General features: G+C 40.2%; 1 protein-coding gene across 3 annotated transcripts in view; it reads right to left on the reverse strand.

The window, feature by feature from the left end:
- ncanb (neurocan b) overlaps window positions 1-23,506 on the reverse strand; it is a 140,781-nt gene that overhangs the window by 89,330 nt on the left and 27,945 nt on the right. For all 3 annotated transcript variants that reach the window (XM_046857421.1, XM_046857420.1, XM_046857419.1), the window contains exons 2-3: window positions 10,703-10,776; window positions 1,249-1,650 (exon numbers count right to left, since the gene is read on the reverse strand). In XM_046857421.1, coding sequence (XP_046713377.1) covers window positions 1,249-1,650; window positions 10,703-10,775 — 475 coding nt within the window. In that variant the 5' untranslated portion in view covers window position 10,776. The remainder of the gene's footprint in view (window positions 1-1,248; window positions 1,651-10,702; window positions 10,777-23,506) is intronic.

Raw genomic sequence — 23,506 nt, forward strand, 5'->3', positions numbered from 1 at the left:
TTCTTTTGTACTATTGCACTGTAATGTATGTTGTCAGCTGAGTATATGAGTCAGCTTTAATTAATTAATTGATAAATATTGAGGGATATTTCATATTTAACGTATATGAAGCAAGTAAACCCAATCCTGTTCTGTTTGATTAAGTCACAATATTATCAGCAGTGTGGGTAGAACTCACATGCATAATACCCCTGAATGCCCTTATCAACTAAAACAGCTGATTTATACCGCGCCGATAAGCAGCCGATAAGCAGAATACCGCAATTCCTTCAGTTCTATTTTATTCGAAGCAGTTAGCAGCTGCGTTAAACGTTGCCTGTAATAGCTGCAATCATTCTGGAGTCCCACACTAAAGGCTGATGGGGGCAATTACTGACTAACCTGTAACTGCTAAAATACAGGTAACTGGCAAACATAAACCTGAAAAAATGGTATAAAAGTAAGGAGCATAAAGATCGAGCCGAATGACTACACTGCAGATCTCGCCAGTGGTATTGATTCTTGCTAATTATTATGTTAGGCTGCTTTTTTGTTCTTTGACTTGTAATTAAGACTAAGCTCTCAGGATTAGAGGCAGGAGGAGAACGCCTTCTACAGAAGCAGCCGTATGTTTTGTTAATCGATTCCTCGAATGGGTGATCTCTTGAGCTTGTAAGCATCTTAAAATTCATGGAGGTTTTTACTGTTTAGCTTTTCAGTGCTGAATTTGTAATGTGTAATACCTTGGTGTACTCTGGGTCATTATATTTTATCCATGTGTGGTCTCGAAGATTAAGACTAAAGCTGTCTTATCTAAAGGCCCTGCTAAATATACAGTAAGTTTCAGACCTGCTCCTGCTACAGGTTTTAGCTGCTCTGTGAATTATGGACCTTCTAAAAATACTCTGTAATGAGAGATGACGTGCAGCACAGATTCCTGGAAAATGTTCTGCAACAATAGATATGAAAACAAACCCTGTATGTGTGCATAAAATGTAATATAATTACAGTCATTCTGATGCATTAATAACTAGCAGTCACAGCAACAGTGGAGAGTTTTTCACTTTGAGCTGCTGCATAATAGCAATGAAATACCATGATGTGCTGAAGTCTGTGTTTACTGGAAGCTGAAACCCTGAAAAAGTGGGTCAGAGATAGTACAGTAAAATAGGCATGGTGATGATGTTCCTCTGACCTGAAGGTACCCTGTGGCAGAAAGCTACACACACACACACAGACAGACATTAGCATACTGTGATGCTAACTCACCTGTGACCTGAAGGGGCACAGTGTCTTGTTCGTCATTAAGACCCACCACTACCTCACAGCGGTACATGCCCGAGTCGCTGGATCTCAGACCTGTCAGCGCCAGGCTGGCATTGTAGTGGTTCTCAGAGTAGCCAGGAAGTGTGACACGACCCTGGAATGCTTTCTTCACCTTCACCACGTTGCCTTTTGCCACTAATACAGATTGCTCCCTCTGTAACCCGTCAAGCCCACGATGGCCCCAGATTTTGGTCCACTTAATGCGAGGAGCATCATGAGGTTCATGTGATGGACTGGGCTGCAGGGTGAAGATGCAGGGCAGCACAGCAGTTCCTGACAGTGGAACCTGTTCTACCTGGTGAGTCACCTTCCGCATGTTCACCACACTTTCAGTCAATGCCATATCTAAAGAGGAGAGAAGAGAAAGGGCAGAATGTGGAATTGGTTTCAGGTTAAAATGGGTTCACAAGCATGTAGTACTCAAAATCCACAGGAACACAAAAGGGTTAAGAACATTGCAGAACAGGCCTACAGCTGTCACGCATCTGCTCCAAGATGGCACTAGAAGGTTCGGCTTTTTACTATACGAGTTGGTATCAAGAGGTTTGGAGCCTAGTTCTATAGCACGTCAACAGATGGCAGCACAAGGCTGCATGCACAGTCACAGGGAGCACCGACCCTCATAAGTCAGTGTACATCTGGAGCTGTGCAACTGGTGCCGATCTGACCTTGAATTTCATCCAAGTTCCATCATTAGACCCACAAACAGCAACAGGGTAGAGGTCTGGACCACTCATAACGAATAACAGGCTGTGCACTTGATTATTGGTCATTGATTAAGAAATGGAGGAGGAACATGAGCAGGATTGTGTGACCTTTGAAAGATATAAAAAGCTCAATAAATGATGAATAAGGCATTTTGCTTCTTGCCAGTACTCAGAGCAGTAATCATTCAGTGAAGTGAAGCTCAGCTGAGAGCAGAAACAAACATGGACTTTTTTCTGAAGAAATGTATATACACCATGTTGACACAAGTCAGATCTGTTTTTTCCAAAACTGTTACCACAAAGTTGCACACACAAGTGTAGAGAATGAGTTTGGATGTTGTAGCATGGAATTTGTCCTTGACTTGACCTAGCAGACCTAAACCTGTTCCAGCGTGACGATGGCCCTGTGCACAAAGCCAGCTCCATGAAGATCTGCTTTACATGGGTTGGATCTCCTGCTTTAGAGCTCTGACCTCAATTCTACTGAACATGATGAATGTGAACGCTGACTGCACTCCAGGCCTCCTCACCTCACCTACATCACTACCTGACTTTACTAACACACGTGTGTCTGAATGAAGCCACAAAATCTACTGAAACATCTTCTCAATGGAGTGGAGGTTTTTATAACAGCAAATGTGAAGTAAATGTAGAATAGGATGTTCAATTTTATGTCCACAAACATTTGTCCATATAGTGTATAAGACTGCATGTTCTTTTATTTGTACAGATTTGTTTAAATGATGTTTTACAGGATGAAGATCGCAGGTAAATCACAGTGACCAATCAGCTCATCATTACACCTCATTCATAATGATTTATTAGGAACAATGTCTGATCTGTAAGGTCTGAAAGTAAAGGTCTGCCTGCTTTCACAAGTTCTCTGTTCTTCTCCTCATTTTAGCCAGAAAAAAGCCCTTGTTATGAGTCTGGTAACATTTCCCAGGAGCTGTAATAATATCAGGGAGGAATTCATTAGGTGTTCATTAGTTGGGGCAATGACAGAATTTCTCGCCTCGGGCCATCAGTGATTCTGATCTCGTTTTCAGCTGCACTTAAAAGCATTCCCTATTACATACAATTTCCATTCGAGCCTATCACAGATTACTGCTGAATTCAGAGACACACCGGGTAAGGCTTCCACAATGATTCATTTTTATCACATAAACAGAGCTAAAAAAGAGGCTCTGAAACCATTTCCCCATTTCTCACATGAGGAGAGTGGAAACGTCATTTCAAGCAGATGGAGTTATGGGAATGGTGCTCTGTATGAAAAGAGGGAATAAAGTCAGCTGAGATGAAATTCTGGGTGAATGCATGAGATGAATGCATGAGAATTCACGCATTTAATTACATTCGTAAGTTTTCTCTTTTTTTACACCATCACAGAATTTGAAGGATTTTAAGTAGGTTGTATTCACCTGCTGGAAGAATCTCAGCGTTGTTTTTTTGTCCTGTTTTAGTTGCACTACATCAGTGCCGGTGCAGTACCATTTCATCTCCATTACATTTCATGCTTTTAGTGCTGCATAACTAATGCAAAACAAATCAAACATTTGGATAGCAAACTGTACCTGTTGCTGGTGATCATTTGTATGTGTATTATACATCTTCTACATCTTGCATGTGTTGTAGCTTTTATTAGATTTGAAATAAAAGCTTTAAATTATGTACTAAGGATTTATAAAGGCATGAGCAAACTTGATGAAAGATCTGCAGCTATAAGGACAAATAGTGCAAGGAGGAGATTTTCCTTGTGCCGCTTGTTTCACTCGAGTTTTTGTCACTAACTTACTTACTTCAGATTTTTAAATCATGTATATGAGCAAAATAAACAATTGTACCATCATGAAAATGGCAGGATTTTAACTTCTGGCGTTTAAACACAGCACAGTGGCGATGATATTACATGGAACAGTGTTTGGTTGATTGATAAGGATATTTCTGAAGATTTCTGTGATGTCTCTGATCCAAAATGATCAGAATATATCTAGAAATATTTAGTTTTCTAATCCGTAGTTAGTTGATTTGTTACATGATGCTGAGACGAGCTGTTTCCTGTCCAACATCTTTGGCATTACTGCTATTATTTTATCTATTATGCAACGATGAAGAGCAGTGATGCAATGTAAGGAAATGTGAAAGATTTTTGAATGTCCCGCTTTTATTAAGTTATCCAAAAGGGAGTCACTGTCCACATCAGGTCCTACTTTACTTCTCATGATCAGTCTGCATTGGAGCAAAACATGTTAACAAATTATTTCTCTCTCTCTGTCAAGCTCCACATGCTCCTGAGATACCAGCAAACCTGCCCCCTTCTGCACTACTGCTGAGGATGTTCTCCACATGACCAGCCTGACTTCCTTGAGTTCACTGTGAATGGGAAACACCTGAGGAACCATGAAGAAGGATCTGGACTGTAGTTAATATGAACAATTTTGCTACAGTGGTTTTCACTTGTCAGTTTTGCACACGAGTCTCCATCAGTGAACTGCCGAGAACCTCAGTAAGGATGGAGCTGTAATAAATGAGTATCTGCAGTCACCCAGGTGAGAAGGAGGTGCCTGGTTTCTCTCCTCAACGTATAGGATTGAATGTATATATGAAAATATATCTTCAGGTAGTAAATCTCTCTAAACTTATAGTAAATGTATAATCTATTTAGTTCTGTAAAGTTGCTTTAAATGTGCTGTATAAATAAAATAAAATAAAATGACGTACACTCTGATCTGCTCCTAAAAATCAGCCAGAGGAACTCTGTTCTCAACCTGCTGAATCTGCTCAGAAACATAAGTGTAGTTGGAACACAACCAGTGTTTTGTGTCAGGAGTAAAATAACAAGCACAGAAACACTCTCAGTCTTAAAATATCAACATTTATGAACTAATAAACACATGATCCTGACCCCTTTTAGAAATATTCACCACAATATAAAGACTTAGACGCAGAACGACAGCTAAAGTATCAACAGAAGGTACAGACGTGTGCATGTTATAGCAGCTAAATGAACCCCAGGGGTACATGTGATTCTAGAACCGCATCTGTGATGGCATTTCACTGAGGCTTGCCAGATAATGTGTTTTCAAGCACAAGGTTCTCTGTGGAGATAATGACACATCTCAGGAGCAGTGATGGCTGCCCACTCGTCTAAGAGCAGCTCAAGTACGTTCCTCTCCTGTATTTAAGGAAAGCAATGCCACATACAGTGCACAAGCGTTCATCTCTGTGTTTTATTTGTTGAAGCTGGTGTTGGAAATCAGAGCCCATCTCTGAGCCCACACATTCGCAGGGTGGCTCTTAAATAGTCAATTATTCTCCCAAATATTTAGAATGATCAAGTAAGAGTCGGATTTGTTTTGTTGGTTTGGTTTTGCTAGTCATCATGTAAATGCTCCAGAAATTCCAATTATAAATAGTAGGAACATAGTAGCAAGTTTTTTTCTTAACCAAACATTAATTTATCTTTGCTATCACTCGATATTGAAATGTAGCTTCACCAAAATGAAGAAGTTTTCAGTCGTGGATGAGAAAAGAGCAAAAGCAGCTCATCATGAGAGCTCTCAGGAGCCACATCTCCAACAGCTTTGGCACAAGTGCCTTCATATTCCTCTGAGATTCCTCTACTTTCTCCTTCTTTATTTTCTTTACTCGCTTCCCTCCTTCACGTCCTAATGACATATTTATGTGATTTTCTCTGTTCAGATTCTCAGTTTAACAACATCTCTTGTTTTTCAGGCTTTCGGTGTTTAAGTATGACTGTTTTACTCCTCTCTTTGTGTGTTTTTATACTACTTCCTGTTAAAATGCACTTATTTTGCTGATATATAGTTTAATGCGTAAAACCCACACTAAATAATGCTGAGTAAAGATGGCCTGAGATACATTTCTCACTAATTTCTGGTTCGTAGACCAGATCATTCAGTGACTAAATTCTCCAATAAAAACATAATGTGCTGTTAATTCATTCATAAAAAAAGATATTATGTTAAAGCGCACAACCAATGAGCAGAATCCAGTCACTGGTGGCTCGATGGTTACGGCTTTGAGTTAGTGATCAGATGACTGGTTTCATGGAGAATGATCAAAAGCAGCTGTAGCAGAGATAAGTAGGTTATAAAATTGGAATTTATATGTTAGTGCATATAATGAGTGAGACAGTGGCAAGAAAGATGGAATGGAGGAGGAAACCTCCAGAGAAACGAGACCCAAGCACTGCCCAGCTGTCACTTAACCCTTTCTGCTCCAGGAGCACTGTTTCCTGTCTGACCCTGAGTTCTGACCCCTGCTTTCTAACAAGCTGCTACATGCAAATAAGAGAGATTTACTCTTTTCTTTCTTTCTTTCTTTCTTTCTTTCTTTCTTTCTTTCTTTCTTTCTTTCTTTCTTTCTTTCTTTCTTTCTTTTAAATCACTTCCTGGTCATGCTGAATCTTTTAGCCACTGTTGTAATTATTCTACATTTCTATATAAACGTAAAAATATAATAAATAAATAAAGAGATGGAACAGATGGAAATACACTCAGGAATCTGTTCTGGTTTGGTGTGATGCGTATTTCCTGAGAGCAAAGTGACATTCTGCCTTGAATATGTGTATTTGAGCATGTGGCTCTGGGGAGATAGATACCGCTTCACACACACACACACACACACACACACACACACACACACACACACACACACACACACACACACACTCCTCCCCCAACATAAGCAGGTTTGCAGCACACCTCTCAGCAGGATGTCACACCTGAGTTTCTGGGATTCTCCCTCCAGCCTGATGAAAGATGCTTTTATATTGATACATTTCACGCTTGAGAACAATTAGTCATTAATTGTGCCAAATGTAACAGATGATAATAAATGCCCCAGGTCTTCATATGTTCTGTAATCATCTGAATACACTGTACTCTATAGGTGCTCTTTATTACCCAACAATAAACTCCCTACACACCAGTGTGAGTTTCTACTCGCTCAACGTTAAATTAGAAATCAATCACACAAACCTGCAAAAAAATTAAATACAAAAAATCAAATTACCAGCTGAAAGAATCGGGCAAAATTGCTTTATTCCCACATGGTTAAATAATGAATGTGTACTGCAGAGCCATGTCATAGCAGATACACAAAATCTGCATTTAGATGGAAATGTTTCAACAAGCTAATCTCCCTGGAGACTCTGCCTTTGTTGGAGAATCTGCTGCTGTTTTTTCTTTTAATAATTCCTTCTTCAAATGAGACATAAAACAAAAGACCAACATTTTTCGAGGAGACTACAGGAAAGTACAGGGCAACAAAATGAGAGAGAGAAAATAAACCTTCACAGTCAGAGCGCTTGTAATCGTCATCGTATTTTATGCGGCTGAAATGCTGAAACACCTTCAGGAGATGTTCTGGAGGCCGAGAACTCACACAAGTAACAGCAAAATAAATCATAGAAATGTATTTATTTAATTAATTAAACATATGAAATGATTTTGCATACTATTACGTTCCATTATTTATTATGAAATCAGTCCTAACTGTTCTTATCCAGATTATAATAACTGATCAGCTTCGTGTTTCCTGACGATCAGCAGGCACTTGTTCATCTGTGAACCTTTTTACTGTAAGAGTTCAGAATAAATCAATGAAAAAAGATCTACGTTAACAATACGTTATGGTCTCCGGCTGCTCAACGCAACAGCGATGTTCTGATTAGGAAACATTTGCAGACTAAACAAATGTCCTTTTATTAGAAAAGAAAAAGACAAAAGCCTTTGAGCACAATAGAGCTCGTCCCCAGACACGGGTGATGGGGTAGCAGATGTTACCCCCTTCTTACACCTCCTTAATCGGTATCATGGCAACGGAGGTATTTATGTGTGGGAGGAGGTTTATGAGGAGATACGGAGGTTCTGATTATCAGTGAATAAATAAAATAACGTTAATCTAAGATTATAATATAAAAAATGATGAATTCTGATTGTGTTGTAATCGACCCTTAACTGTGTTTCTATCTTTTTTTCTTTTTTTGGCTCTGGTGTAACATTAATCTAAAACCCACTCGATCCACAGAATCCATCAATAATAATTGAGATTATTGCAGCACCTCTGCTTTACTCTGACACTCATAAACACAGACGCGGCATCATGACTAATTTCCTCCCCTGTGTTCAGTAATTGCACATTAATCAGGAAGGAAACACCACTGCCTTTTTTCTGTATGCGTTTTTATTTTCTTGACACTCCAACCTTTATCTCCACCATCTCGCCCAAATCCCCTGTGTTACCTATGACCTTCTTCATTCCTGCATCGTGGAAGGGACATGAGACAATAGACCAATGTAGACTGTAGACTGGACATGTACAGGTTTATTTACACACTATGCGCTGAGCTGAGAATCAGATTCACTATAGAAGGAGAATTATTTAGTTTTTTATGCTCAGAGAAGATCACACTTCCTGCACAGACCTGCCCACGACGTCTACCTGTGAGGAGCTTTTCTCATCAGGTCCCAAACAAACTACTGTTTAACCCAACATATGGCCTGTACACTGGACATCAGTGGTGTAGCGGTTCGGTACGTCCCTCAGAATTCAAGTCACGGTTCGGTTCAATTTCAGTAAAGTTTGGAGGAAGAAATTGCTCGTCGTTTTTTATTTACGCAGTTTATTAATATTACCATTTGTGATCATTAACAATTAACATTTTAACATTTTAACATAAATTAAGTAATAAATTAAATTGATTAAATAAAATTTAATAAATGGAAAGATTTAATTAATAGTTTATATTTGCTAGAGCCCATTTAGGTAATACAGATTTGCATATAAGTGTGTGTGTGTGTGTGTGTGTGTGTGTGTGTGTGTGTGTGTGTGTGTGTGTGTGTGTGTGTGTGTTTGTCTTTATTTAATAATAAATTTTCTAAAGATATGTTCTACTTAACTGTTATTCTGTTATTTCAGCAGACTTTAACAAATGTCGTCATTCCTTCCATCCTTCATTTCTTTACTCGCTCAATATGTGGAAGTGTCAGGATTTTCTCCTTTTAAAAGAAATTCTTAAAGCTCGACATAAAACACTAAAGAATCCATATTGTTAGCGTTAGAAGTTAGCCACTTCCTGGTTAGCTGGTAGCGCTAGCAAAATGTATTCTTTAGCGTTTTCGTGCATGCGCAACACAAATGGTATTTCCGGTATGGAATGAGTCACCACAGTGACACTGCACTAACTCTCGTTCCTTTTTATACCCCTGCATTGGTGTGTGTTTTCAAGTTTAATAATAATAATTAATATATATACACAAATACACGCTGCACTTTCATTTCTAAAGCTGTTCCCCACTTAATTAAAAACAACTGTTTGAGATTTATTATATCTCTTTGTCCAAAAAAAGATTAATAAAAAAGTAACTGAGTAAATTTTACTCTGAGTAAATAAAACATTTGTTACTTTTTACTTTTACTTGAGTAGATTTTTAGACCACTAACTAGTACTTTAATAAAATGTCGTTGAAGTAACTTTTACTTGAATAGAATATTGTATTGCTCTGGATTAAAACCTCTGTATAACACATTCAGACTGTGGAGAAGTTTACAAGTTACATTTCTTCCTTTTTGTTTTACAAATGTATTCTTCACACAGAAAGTTAATTTGGCAATTACTAAAAATGGTTTGCTTTATCCTCAGACCACTGATTCACCACCAGAAAATTGTTATTTTGTTTTTGTTTGTTAATTGTTATACAGCATCGGTTTTTGTGCTTCTTTTCCACCCAGTGCTCTGTGCAGCGTGAGTCAAACCACTCGGACCACATCTCCAGTTCTTCATGAAGAGGAAGTGGTCACGGACCATAAGCAGTGGTATTGCATGCCCACTTCCATTTACATTTAGCTCCTTTGGCAGAAGCTCTTATTCACAATCACTTACAATGATCTCATTTATACACTGAGCAGGTGAGGGGTTGTGGACTTTACTCAGGGTCCCAGGAGTGGAAGCTTGGAGGTCCTGGGATTTGACCTGAACCATCTCTTCATGTTAAAATCTAAATAATCAGAAAGACATCAAGGAGACAGACTGTGTGATAGAGGAGCTTCCATGTTCCCTTTAATCCTGTGTGTTAATGGTGTTTGCTGTATACGGTATAGAGTTAGTGTTGGGTTTCTTCTCTTCCTCATTGTGTCTTCCCTCTCTGTCTCCCTCTCTCTCTCTCTCTCTCTCTCTCTCTCTCATGGCTTGGTGAACACACTCACAAGGACACAGATGAGTTGAGACAGCTAAAGGCATTACAGTGACTGATGATAAGTCTTTAGGTGGCAATGCCGAGAAATGAGGCTTTCACAGATGAAAGTGTTCCTCATGCTCTCTCTACTTAGTGGCTGAAGGCCCGGGGAGGAACTCGGGGAAATTTGTCTTTATCCCACATCCTAAAGGGCTACAGTAATTATTATGGGATGAAAGGACAAAAGTAAAACTTCTACAGCATGAAGGGGAAAACCATGGAGCTGCACTATGATACAGTGTGAAATAAAACACAGTGTGGACACATCACTGTACAGACCAACTACTACAGAGCCACGATGCTGAACTGATGATTAGACAGACAGAATTCTTTAAAAATCCAATCCAGCATGAGAACACTGACCAAACTCATAAACATAAACATAAGTGTGGAAGAACTGGACTCTAAATGAGCAGGAAGAGAACTCACCATGTTCCAGAGAGAGGAGAAGAAACATCGTCAGAAGAGACTGAAGTCCTGACATACGGCACTCCATCAACATCCTGAGAGAGAGAGAGAGAGAGAGAGAGAGAGAGAGAGAGAGAGAGAGAGAGGAGAGAGAGAGAGAGAGAGTAAAAGAAGGGGTGAGAGAGAGAGAGAGAGAGAGAGAAGGAGAGAGAGAGAAAGATGGAGAGAGAGAGAGAGAGAGAGAGAGGAGAGAGAGAGAGAGAGAGAGTGAGTGAGAGGGAGAGAGAAAGAGAGAAAGAGAGAGAGAGAGAGAGAGAGAGAGAGAGAGAGAGAGAGAGAGAGAGAGAGAGAGAGAGAGAGAGAGAGAGAGAGAGAGAGAGAGAGAGAGAGAGAGAGAGAGAGAGAGAGAGAGAGAGAGAGAGAGAGAGAGAGAGAGAGAGAGAGAGAGAGAGAGAGAGAGAGAGAGAGAGAGAGAGAGAGAGAGAGAGAGAGAGAGAGAGAGAGAGAGAGAGAGAGAGAGAGAGAGAGAGAGAGAGAGAGAGAGAGAGAGAGAGAGAGGGAGAGAGAGAGGGAGAGAGGGAGAGAGAGAGGGAGAGATTAAATGAGTTTAGTAATTGAGATCAGTCAAATCTCTATAAAAAAGATCAGAAGAGATATAAACACCACCAGAGCAGAATAAAATATTTATATATATAAAATTATTTTACTTCAACAAACTATTTTACAGGTGAATCTAAAAAACAATGATTTAGTTCAATTCACAAAAATTTTTAGTATTAATGTATCTAATACAGGACTGAACTGAGATCATCATCATCTCCATAAAGAACAATCACTGGCACTTACTCGTCACACTGTCCAGCTTTCAACAAACTAGAAAGCTCTTCTGACCAAACGTCTGTTCACCAAACATCTCATCTAATCCCATATATCAGAAATGTTCCTCCTCCTCCTCAAAATCCAGAAATGCAAGCAAACATGTTCCTCCCTCTCATATACATCCCTATTCAGGAACTACATATCATTTCTTAATTGCCCTACAGATAAATATCAAACTAAACAATAAAGAAAACCCCTGATAGGAGAAAGAGCTGGAAGTGGAGACAGGACGAGGACAGGAGCTGAAGGCTGAGAGAGGACAGGCTGTGTGGGCACTGTCACTTATTACAGGCTGGAGATGAAACACACGTTCTCCTCCTACTGAACAAAATATAAAGCCATCAGAGACAACGTCTTTAGAACAAGAATTAATAATGTTTTCTGTGTTTGTGACTCAGAGAAGAAGCTGAAACAGAGTTCAGTATGTTTCATCACGTCATCAGTGATAAAGTGGTACAGAAATATTCTGCATTTCTCCCACATTTCTTTGGTGATTTATTAAGTAGTGTGTTTTTCTTGGTTTGGGGAAACGAGCTGTTTTTCTTCTCTAAAACTGATTTATTATTACGATTACTCGTTATTAGCATTCACACATCACACGCTGCAGTTCTGTTCCATCCCGAATTTACTTCAACAACGATGTGTCATTCAACAACATTACAGTCATACAGTAGAGCTTTAAAAATAAAAGATAGAGAGCAAGAAGGGAAGAGTGGACAATACACACACACACACACACACACACACACACACACTGATTATAGAGTTAAAAACACATGAAATATTGTATGGTTATGATGAAAAGCGTGAGATTTTAGACGTGAGATTTATTGGTTATAATCAGATGGTGATTTTTGTCTCTTTCCCAACAGATCCATTAGCGTTTAAATATTTGCACATTCCACAAAAAGCCAATAAAGAAGCAAATAAAGGCAGCAAATTGATCACGATGAATAGTTTCGTTCCCATGGCAAATGTTGGCCCTGCCACGTCTTGACATTTTAACAGAACTCTTTAAACATCTACACTGACAGGGTAAAAATGAACATCTAAAAGCTCTGTACAAAGACATTTCTACTGAACCGTCAGACAAAAGTGAGAAGACTAGATGGATCTGGATGAAACGGAATAAAGACACTGGCCAAACAATAGGTTTTCATTTGAACCGTTCAAGCAGGGCTTTCTATTCCCTTTATGTGAGAGGGCAAAGGCAGACAAATGCCTGACAGCTCCATTCCACACTGACGAGGGCTTTGGAGTATTTAGCAAGCGCCATGTGCACAAAGACAAAAAGCCTCTCAGCGAATAATAGATGCAGCAGGTCCGACAAACTGCAGCCAAGGGCAACACCAGAGCTGTAGGCTGAAAGATTGGCTACAGATATCTGGTGTATAATACACCAGAGAAGACAAGCTCAAGGACAAACCAAGAGGAAAACATTCAGAAGCACATCAACATGATGACGAGTCAGCAAACGCAGCAAGTCACTGGGATTTAGGAATCAACGCCAGTCTAAAATGAATGATTATAAAAAAAAAAGTGTTTGATTATTTACTTTTTTTGTGCAGCACTGCACACTTCCCTTGTTCTTGTGGGTTTTCTTCCGGGTTCTCTGGTTTCCTCCTACTATCCCATGCAGGTGTTTATGCTAAATTGCCCCCTAGGTGTGAATGAGAGTGTATTTTATTTGTACAACCTCAATGACAAAAAAGTTGGGACACGTGTAAAATGTAAATAAAAGCAGAATGAAAATCTCATAAATCCATATTCTATTCTTACAAAAAAAAAAACATATCAAAGTCTCAACGAAGGTAAAAACAATTAAACTATTTAGTAAGTAATGAGGTTGATTGACAGCAGGTCAGTGAGATGATTGAGTATAAGTAGTGTATCTTACAGAGGCAGAAGTCTCTCAGAAGTAAAGATGATTAGAGCTTCAGAAATCTGTAAAAGACTGTGTCTACAAACTGGAACAATTTCAGAATAATGTTCCTCAACATCAAACTGCAAAAAGGTTTAATATCTTATCGTTTACAGAACATGATCTCATCAAAGGTTTTAAAGGGTCTGGAGAAATCTCTGTGCACAAGGAAAGAGGGGGGAAGAACGAAGGTGATCTTCGGGCCCTCAGGGGCCACTGCATTTGAAACAGTCATGATTCTGTAATGAAAATCACTGCATGGGCTCATTCACACCTCCAGAAATTATTGTCTGTGAACACAATGACAATCTCTATTATGCAAAGTAGAAGGTGTGCATGAACATGATCCAGAAACACCACCATCCTCACTCTGGGCCAAAACTCATTTAAAATGTCCTGAGGCAAAGTGGAAAACTGTTCTGTAGTCAGAGGAATTGAAATTGTAATTTCTTTTTGAAAAACATGGACACCACGATGTCCTCCAGACTAAAGAGGAGAGGGACCATCTGGCTTATCAGAGGTCAGCTCAAAAAGCCACGTCTCTGATGGTACGGCCCGTCCCAACTTTTCTGAAAAGTGTTGCAGCCTTAAAGTTCAAAATAACATTATTTTCTCCTTACAATGGTACAAGTTCTCAGTTTAAACATTTGTTATGTTTTTTGTTTGTTTGTTTGTTTTATTGTGAATAGAATATGGATTTATTAGATTTGTAAATCATTGCATACTGGTTTTATTTACATTTTGCACAGTGTCCCAACTTCTTGGGGAATTTCGGATCAGATATTAACCAGAAGACACAGATGAGCCACAGGCAGCTGGACCAGTGTGAGGATGTCGATATGGAGATTTCAGCTTAATCACAAATCACTCACATCAAACAGAAGCAGTTCTGATGCATCCTGCTGTAGATTAATGTTTCGGAATGGCATTAAGTGATGAGCTGATTATCGTTGAGAATCAATTTGCAGTGAAACTCAAGAAAACTAACATTATAAAATAACAAATTTCTTTTTTTTTCAGCAAAATGACTTCCACCTTTTCACTGAGTGCTGTGTACAAACGAGGTGGTGTCACTTTTCCTCCTACTGGCTGTCTTCATCCCTCTCTCTTCTCATCCCTGTCTCTCACTTCTCACATGTCACACGTGTCTCTCTGTTTTTTTCTCTCCTTTCTGCAGCCTCCACACTGTCATGCCCCTATCTTCTATCTTTGCCTGTCTCAGCTGGAGAAACTCAAGCTCTATCTCTTAATTGTATCTACGAGTTGAATTCATGCTGTTTTTCGCTGGTCTTCAGAAGCAGAAGACGAGTGAGTGACTTGGAGCTTCAGCAGACAAGAAAAGGAAAACATTAAATATACATATGATTACTGTCTGATTTAATAGAAACAACTTCATGCAGTTATCCAACAGCACAAAGCTGGAAATCATGCGGGTTAAGAGCTTCAGTTAATGTTCACATCACACATTAGAATGATCTCTGGTACTGTACTCATGGTGTGGTGGTCGGTGCCAGATGGACACACTAATTATTTCAGAAACTGTAGATCTCCAGGGATTTTCACATACAACAGTCTCAGAATGGTGCAAAAACACCCCACCATTCTGCAGGCTGAAACACGACGGTGATGATCAGAGGAAAACGACCTGGTGTACCCAAAGAGTAAATCAGAAGACTGAGAAAAGACCATGTGATTTCATTTATTCTATTCTTCAACAGTTCCATTTTGGACAAATCTGTGCCCATGACAGCTTCAGATTCATGTAGACATCAGTGGAGCCTGATGTGGTCTTCTGCTGTTCTACAACATCCACCTCAATATTCAACATTTAAAGCTGAGATACTTTTCTGCTCACCACACATATAAAGAGTGATAATATGAGTTATTATTCTTCCTGACAACTCAAATCAGTCTGACCTCTGTTTTTATTTCCCTCCACTGAACTCTCACTCACTCAGTGTTTGTGTAAACGAGTGTGCAGAAATCCCAGGAGTTTAGCAATTAAAGAAAAAGAAAAATCTCCATCTGGTACCAACAACCAGACCACAGATACAGACATCAGTGAGTTTATATACAATACAGAAAAATTCAGTGACTCAATAGATGTGTATACAGTTGTGTTCAAAATTATTCAACCCCCAATGCTGTAAATGGTTTTAGGGAATTTAGTGTACATTTGTAATTGTATTCAGAATGAAATCCTACAAGGACTTCTTAAAGAACCATATGCAACTAAAATGACATCAATTAGTTTTGTAATACAGTAGTAAATGTTTCTTTTGTGAATTCTTCATTGACATAATTATTCAACCCCTTAAAGACTACCACTCTGAAGAACAGAGGTTCAATGAAGTGTTTCCAATCAGGTATTGAAAACACCTGTGGATATCAGGGAGCAGCAATAAAGCCTAATAAGCACCAATTAGGCAGCTTTAAAATGACTGTGATACTCAGCTCCTTCTAGACATTTACTGGTGTGGTTACAAACATGGTGAGGTCAAGAGAATGGTCCAGGAAGACAAGAGAACAGGTGATTACTCTTCACAGGAAGGGCAATGGCTATAAGAAGATTGCAAAGATGTTAAACATACCAAGAGACACCATAGGAAGCATCATTCGCAAATTCAAGGCAAAGGGCACTGTTGAAACGCTACCTGGTCGTGGCAGAAAGAAGATGCTGACTTCGACTGCTGTGCGCTACCTGAAGCGTAGAGTGGAGAAAAGTCCCGTGTGACTGCTGAGGAACTGAGAAAAGATTTGTCAGATGTGGGTACTGAAGTTTCTGCTCAGACAATACGGCGCACCCTGCGTAATGAAGGCCTCCATGCCAGAACTCCCAGGCGCACCCCCTTGCTGTCCCCAAAGAATAAGAAGAGTCGACTGCAGTATGCCAAAAGTCATGTGGACAAACCACAGAAGTTTTGGGATAGTGTTCTGTGGACTGATGAAACAAAATTAGAACTGTTTGGGCCCATGGATCAACGCTATGTTTGGAGGAGGAAGAACAAGACCTATGAAGAAAAGAACACCTTGCCTACTGTGAAGCATGGCGGGGGGTCAATCATGCTTTGGGGCTGTTTTGCTTCTGCAGGTACTGGGAAGCTTCAGCGTGTGCAAGGTACCATGAATTCTCTTCAGTACCAGGAGATATTGGATGACAATGTGATGCAGTCCGTCACAAACCTGAGGCTTGGAAGACGTTGGACCTTTCAACAGGACAATGATCCCAAGTCCACTAGAGCATGGTTGCAGATTAAAGGCTGGAACATTTTGAAGTGGCCATCGCAGTCACCAGACTTAAATCCGATTGAGAACCTCTGGTGGGACTTAAAGAAAGCAGTTGCAGTGCAAGCCTAAGAATGTGACTGAACTGGAGGCTTTTGCCCATGATGAATGGGCGAAGATACCCGTAGATCGCTGCAAGACACTTGTGTCAAGCTATGCTTCACGTTTAAAAGCTGTTATAACTGTAAAAGGATGTTGTACTAAGTACTAAGATTGAATGTCACTTGGGGGTTGAATAAAACTGATAATGATGTGAGCTCAGAAAAGACATTTGTGGTTATTTCATTATAAATGTTATGTTATATTTGTCTGACCTACACGTGCCTCTTTGATTTAATTGTAAGCAGGATGACTGAATGATCATAATCAATGTCAAACCGACCAAAACAATCAATTTCAGTGGGGGTTGAATAATTTTGAACACAACTGTAAAAGAAAACTATGAAGAGATGTAAAGACACACATGATGTTCCTACATCAGAGACACCAAATATCATCACGTTATTTTGAGTGATGCCACAATGTCATGTTTATCGAACATTTTGATCAGAATAGAAGTAGCTGCTGTCTCTCCATGTGCTCTGGCAGCGAGTGATCCTCCTGCTGTGTCTCTCTCTGTGCTTTGGCTCTGACAGTGGCCTTCAGCAGCTGATCCAAAATCAACGTCAGCCTTAGTGTTCCTTTAACAGGAAAAAAGAAATGCATGCACTGTTTCACGGCTGAGAAGTGAAGGGAGAATGTTATAAAACATTTCACTGCAGCAGTCATTTGCAGTCCTGTCACTGAGCAGCACAAAACATGCTCAGGCTTTCAGTCTGTCACACACACACACACACACACACACACACACACGCACAACACACACACACACACACACACACACACACACGCACACACACACACACAACACACACACACACACACACACACACACACACACATACACACACACACACACACACACACACACACACACGCACAACACACACACACAACACACACACACACAACACACACACACACACACACACAAACAACCGTGCCATTTCCACTGGCCCTGATTTACACGCCTCCTCGACACTCCTCTTCTCGGCACTTCAAACACACGCGCACATGCATGCGCGCATGCACACACACACACACACACACACACACACACACACACACACACACACACACACACAGCACTCACCCAAGAGAAATTAGAGCCATTTCTTCCACCATGAACACACACACTAAGCTTTCTGCAAAATGTGAACTGCTCAATTCTGCTCAACTCTTTCTCATGAAAGAGAGATTGAGAGAATGTCAAATCCATACACATACGATATTTATCCCTTTTACAAGAGGATCTGAATCTCACACAGAAATGACTTTAAAAAACACTCTCCTACAGTGACGCTGCCAAATCTGTCCACACACAGTCAGTAAACACCGCCTGCACACAGCATTCACATCTTACCATCAATCTGACATACAGCTGACGTGACACTGCAGAACCTGGATGCTGAGATCAGCAGTATTGGAGGTTCTCTAAAGGGATCCACCATTCCCGAAAACTACAACCTCCTAAAATAAATCTAAACTTCTCCAGCCATCCATATGGTTTCATAAATGACATTGGGGAGTTGGTTGGCCCCTGACCATCTGAGCCTGGAGGCTGAATCTCTGTTATTCACAGGATCATAATTACCACAAGAGTTTGATCAAATGTTCACTTGGTTCTAAGCAAACATCTCAATAATGTAAAATATTCAGTTCACCATGCAGGAGCATCACGTCTACTGCTTCAGTACTGCCAAAGTCTTTTAAATGAAAAGTTCTTAAATGGTTCTTTGTCAAGGTGTATGTTTCTCTGAAGAACCTTTAACATCCATGGAACCTTTCTACTGTACAGATGGTCCTCTTAGTGAATCAAGGTTCTTTAGAATAAATGTTCTTGGCATGAATCTAAAATGCTGATTGTATATAATCTTATCTCATTCGAATCCTGTATCAGCCTCTTTCCACATGATCTTACTTCATAACACTCTTAAACAGTAATATAGCTAGAAATGATACGTGATTAGACACGTGCACTGACGTGTGCTGAGACACACAACGATCTACAGTTCATATGTCACATCCATTAGGCTGTAATGGGCCTTTACACAACACCATGGCTTTAGTCTGAAATCAATAGTTAGGTGGGATGATTGGGTTTAAGTTTGAGTGTGTGTGTGTGTGTGTGTGTGTGTGTGTGTGTGTGTGTGTGTGTGTGCACACGTCTAAAACGATGCAATTACGTGTGGGTTGGTTGACATGAGAAGGAAGCTGTGTGATGTTAACATTTGATGTCTGAAAGTGGAGTTGCTCAGACACCCAAGCGATTTTCACACGACCCGTTCCTCTCAGCGTTCCTCTCAGCGTTCCTCTCAGCATTCCTCTCAGCGCTCCTGATCGCTTTTAATGGACTAGAATGTGACCAGGATGTTAATGTGGAAATGGTGTTTGTTTTCATTCAGAGGTTTTGTGACTTCCCCTTTTTTTTTTGGAGGAAGTTTTCTCTCTTTTTTTAAAACACTCTCTCTCTCTCTCTCTCTCTCTCTCTCTCTCTCTCTCTCTCTCTCTCTCTCTCTCTCTCTCTCTCTCTCTCTCGCTCTCTCTCTCTCTCTCTCTCTCTCTCTCTCTCTCTCTCTCTCTCTCTCTCTCTCACATGCACTGCTTTGATAGAAACAGCCCTGTGTTCAGTGCAGAAATGTGATCACTAATCTGCCTCTCATTAACCATAAGATGCCTCTTTCTCTATACCAGCTCATTCTCCAAACACATTCCAATGTGAAACAAAAAAATGCCTTAAAGCAAACTGAAAACTGTACCAGTCCGTGTCCCCGTGTGCAGCAAAGCTCCTGAGTCCTTTATACTAAAAAGAACACAAAAGTATAAAAGTCTGAGATTAAAACTTCTCCTCTGCAGCATGACTCTAAAGACAGTAGACTGTGTGGAAGACTGAAATTCAGCTGAGAAACAGGGTTCCTTCTGTTTCTTCTCCATTCAGAGGACCATCCTGACAATGAGAAAAGAATCCTTGGCAATCACTACTGGCTGTCTCCTAAAAGCTCCCAAACATATTGCCTTTATCCACCAACTCTTTTCCACACCTCAAAGAGTGAAAGTCCAGGCCCCCGCTTTGAAAAATGAGGTGACAAAAAGCTTATTCTGTGTGAGCCAAGTCTCTGACGAGTCCAAACGTCTGTCTGCTTTTCATTTGGGCCCAAAAACATGCCAGTCGGGTCTGAGAGCTACAGCAAGGGGGAGATCTAAACTCCGCTTTTACATCACAGATTTATTTCTATGATTTGAGATTCAAACAGCAATTCTGGACTTTCTGCTTATGTGTCTCTGGAACTTTGCTTCACTAATAAAGTGGTGATTTTCATTACTCAGAGATCTCAGAGAGAATCGAGGCTGCTTGTCTCTCTAACCTCTGCCCCATAAACAACTCTGATATATAGCAATATATGCAAAGCACATATACTGCATACATGTTTGGATTTCACAGGTATAGAACTGTATATCAGATACTTATATATATATATGTTCAAATATTGCCAAATATCAGATTTCCACATGGCTATTATTGATGAGGCCTTGAAATCTAATGTTCTTCACACAGCCTTGATACACACTTACCACAAAAACCACGATTAAATGCCCGCTGGGAAACAGCATCAGTAGCGAATGAGCTCATTTCAGAAGCAGAACAAAATGAAACCCCACATTCATAAACAGTGTCAGGCCAAATTAGAAGAACAAGAACGCTGGCTTTTGTCCGGGGGCCTGGACCTCGTGTCGTCACTTAATTATTTTGCCCAGTTTCTGCAGCCTCCATGTGCTATTTTTCATGTCGCCTTGCCTCCCCTGGCTGCTTCAGCTTCAGCTTCTCAGCAAATGAACATTCGTGGCAGAGGATAGATCTAACCTCTACTGACTGGGCATGGTTAAGACCCCCAACATTTAATCAGAATTCCCATCCCGTTCTCACTGCGCTGTGGTCTGCATGGACAGTCTGCATGGAATCTGTATTTCTGAACTGTAATGTAGACGATGCATGAGAATCTGCACCTGCATCTAAAACAAAACCAGGACTGCAACAGACTAATGGTGCTGCCAAGTCAGCGTTGTTCAGGGATTAAGATAAAATAATGCACAAGATCAAAATGGACCCTGGACAATGGCTACCTGAAGCCCTAACAGATATGAACGTGGCTTTGGCATGAAGCCTCGCTGTGTCTCATTAAGGGAAAGTTCTGTTAGTTAGGTTCTCTCTCTCTCTCTCTCTCTCTCTCTCTCTCTCTCTCTCTCTCTCTCTCTCTCTCTCTCTCTCTCTCTCTCTCTCTCTCTCTCTCTCTCTCTCTCTCTCAGTACTGGGGTTTGTCCTGGAAAACAAAGGGAAACAGGTGGGAAGAGACTAATGCTTGAGCCTCACCAGGCTGGGAGGAGAGAAGCAGTGATCTGCCAGCAGCTACATTATAATAAAGCTTCTCGCTCTTTTCCTCTATGAATTGTATTTGTTGCATCGTTGGGGGATTTGACACAACGTCATCCTGCACACAGCCGAGGTGTGTCATGCAACGTAGTGTATTATGCAAAGATAGACAGAGATAAAGCAAACATACATGCCATTTGAGAGAGTGTGTGTGTATGTGTGTGTGTGTGTGTGTGTGTGTGTGTGTGTGTGTGTGTGTGTGTGTGTGTGTGTGTGCACGACCATAGAAAAATATTCAGATGGGCTAAAGTCTCAGACCAGATGTCAGACTATCCTCTGGTGCTCAGTCCCAGCCCACTGCTTCTGATCCCTTTATGAAAACACGAGCTAGCTCAATTATCCCTCATCCATTCTCCACATTGTGGGGTTTGAAGCATATGCTGCCTCTACAGATGTCGATCCATTCGGAACACAAACACACAGGCGCAGAACACACAGTCAATCTGTCCTGAAACGCTGCCTTGCATCAGAATTCCGAGTGGATATCACAAGCCATCGAAATCACAATGGGGTTTCTTTCTTAAGTATTAGAAACACACACACACACACACACACACACACACACACACACACACACACACACACACTGTGGCTCGTTTTGCTTGTGATGAATGACAGAGGATTTTATTCCGTTCCTGGTGATTTTTAAACTCATTTCTGAGACTAAAACTAATGTAATATCACAAACCAAACATGATGCAATTTTAATATCGCAGTATAAAATATCAGTACACACATCACAAGGTGGAGAAAAAACACTGGTCTGCCACACCTGACATCATTTAATTATATAGACATCACTATATCTGCAATTTTACAAGATGATGTGTTGTACTTTCAATCAATCATTCGAGCAGTCAGACAGACGTCTGCAGACAAGCAGGAGATCAAATATATACACAACATTATAGAGAGAAAACAAAACCAGCTAAAAAAAGGGCCTGTATATATTTATATACATGAAAAAACACAAAATTGTTCCAGATGTAATAGAAATGAAAATGTTTTTGACACTGTTGTTTGTTTAGGAGGCGTGTGACCGCCTGAGGGATTCTGCAGGAAACAGAATATTCTGAACTCTTCTCTCCATCCATTTCTATTATTTTCTCATCTTTACCCTCTTATAGCAGAGATGAGAAAATAGAAGAAATGGATGGAAAGAATTAAACATTGAAACAAGGGTCTCACTCACACACACACACACACACACACACACACACACACACACACACACTGTTTATCTGACTCATATATAATGGAACCCTGGTGCTGTATTGATTCGGTGCGGTGCTGCAGTTATAAACTGAAGCTGAAGCTGATATTTGTTTACTTTTCTGTCTCATAGTTTCGTGTAGAGACGAATTAAACGGCGTAACAAAGTGGCATCTTCTGTTTTTTTTATCTGTAGAAAAACAGCTAATTCTGTCCAAGCACTTCATTGTCCTTAAAATCCTTATTAAAAATAACTCTTTGATTCCTATGACGTTTTCTTTCTCGTTTGTAGTCATGGCGTTGACCCCCGGAGAGGACAAATTATATGTTTATTAGCGTCACTGGCAAGTAAACGCTCAGACCACTGCTTTTTTGTTGCCTGGAAACTTAACCAGCTAAAAGGCAGTAGCTAGGGGACTAAAGGACAGAAATAGGATATAATGTTTATTGAACAAAAGACTGAAATCTAGAAACACAGCATTTTTTAGATTGTGCCAAGATTTTGCACTTCATGTAAAACATATGGAAGTTCTGCAAGTTTCTTCCTCAAAATGTTCTGCAAAATATTCCCTCGACATCAAATTTCACACAAATCTATACAAAACAATGATCATGAAGTGATAAATAAACAATTAAAAATGAAGAAGAAGCATACAATAGAATCAATACAAAATCATTCACAATACAAAAGCAATAAACTCTAAATGCTCAGTGTACCTGAGAAACTGAGAGTCAAAAAGTTTGAAGACTCGCTCTGTTTATAAGAAAAGCGTTTCAACACCATCACCTTTAAAATAGTCTCCTTGAACAGTAATGCAGCTCCCAGTGTTCTTGGCGTTGACCCCCGGAGAGGGGTAATAAAACACTGGACTTATTTTATGCAAACTCAAAGGAGGCCTATGCTTCATCACCTCTCCCCCCCTTGGGAAGATCGGATCACAACCTGGTTCATCTCCTACCTGTGTACAAACCCCTTGTATGCAGGCAACCAGCTACCTCC

Source organism: Silurus meridionalis, chromosome 9, assembly GCF_014805685.1.
Source record: "Silurus meridionalis isolate SWU-2019-XX chromosome 9, ASM1480568v1, whole genome shotgun sequence".
NCBI classification, from domain to species: domain Eukaryota; kingdom Metazoa; phylum Chordata; class Actinopteri; order Siluriformes; family Siluridae; genus Silurus; species Silurus meridionalis.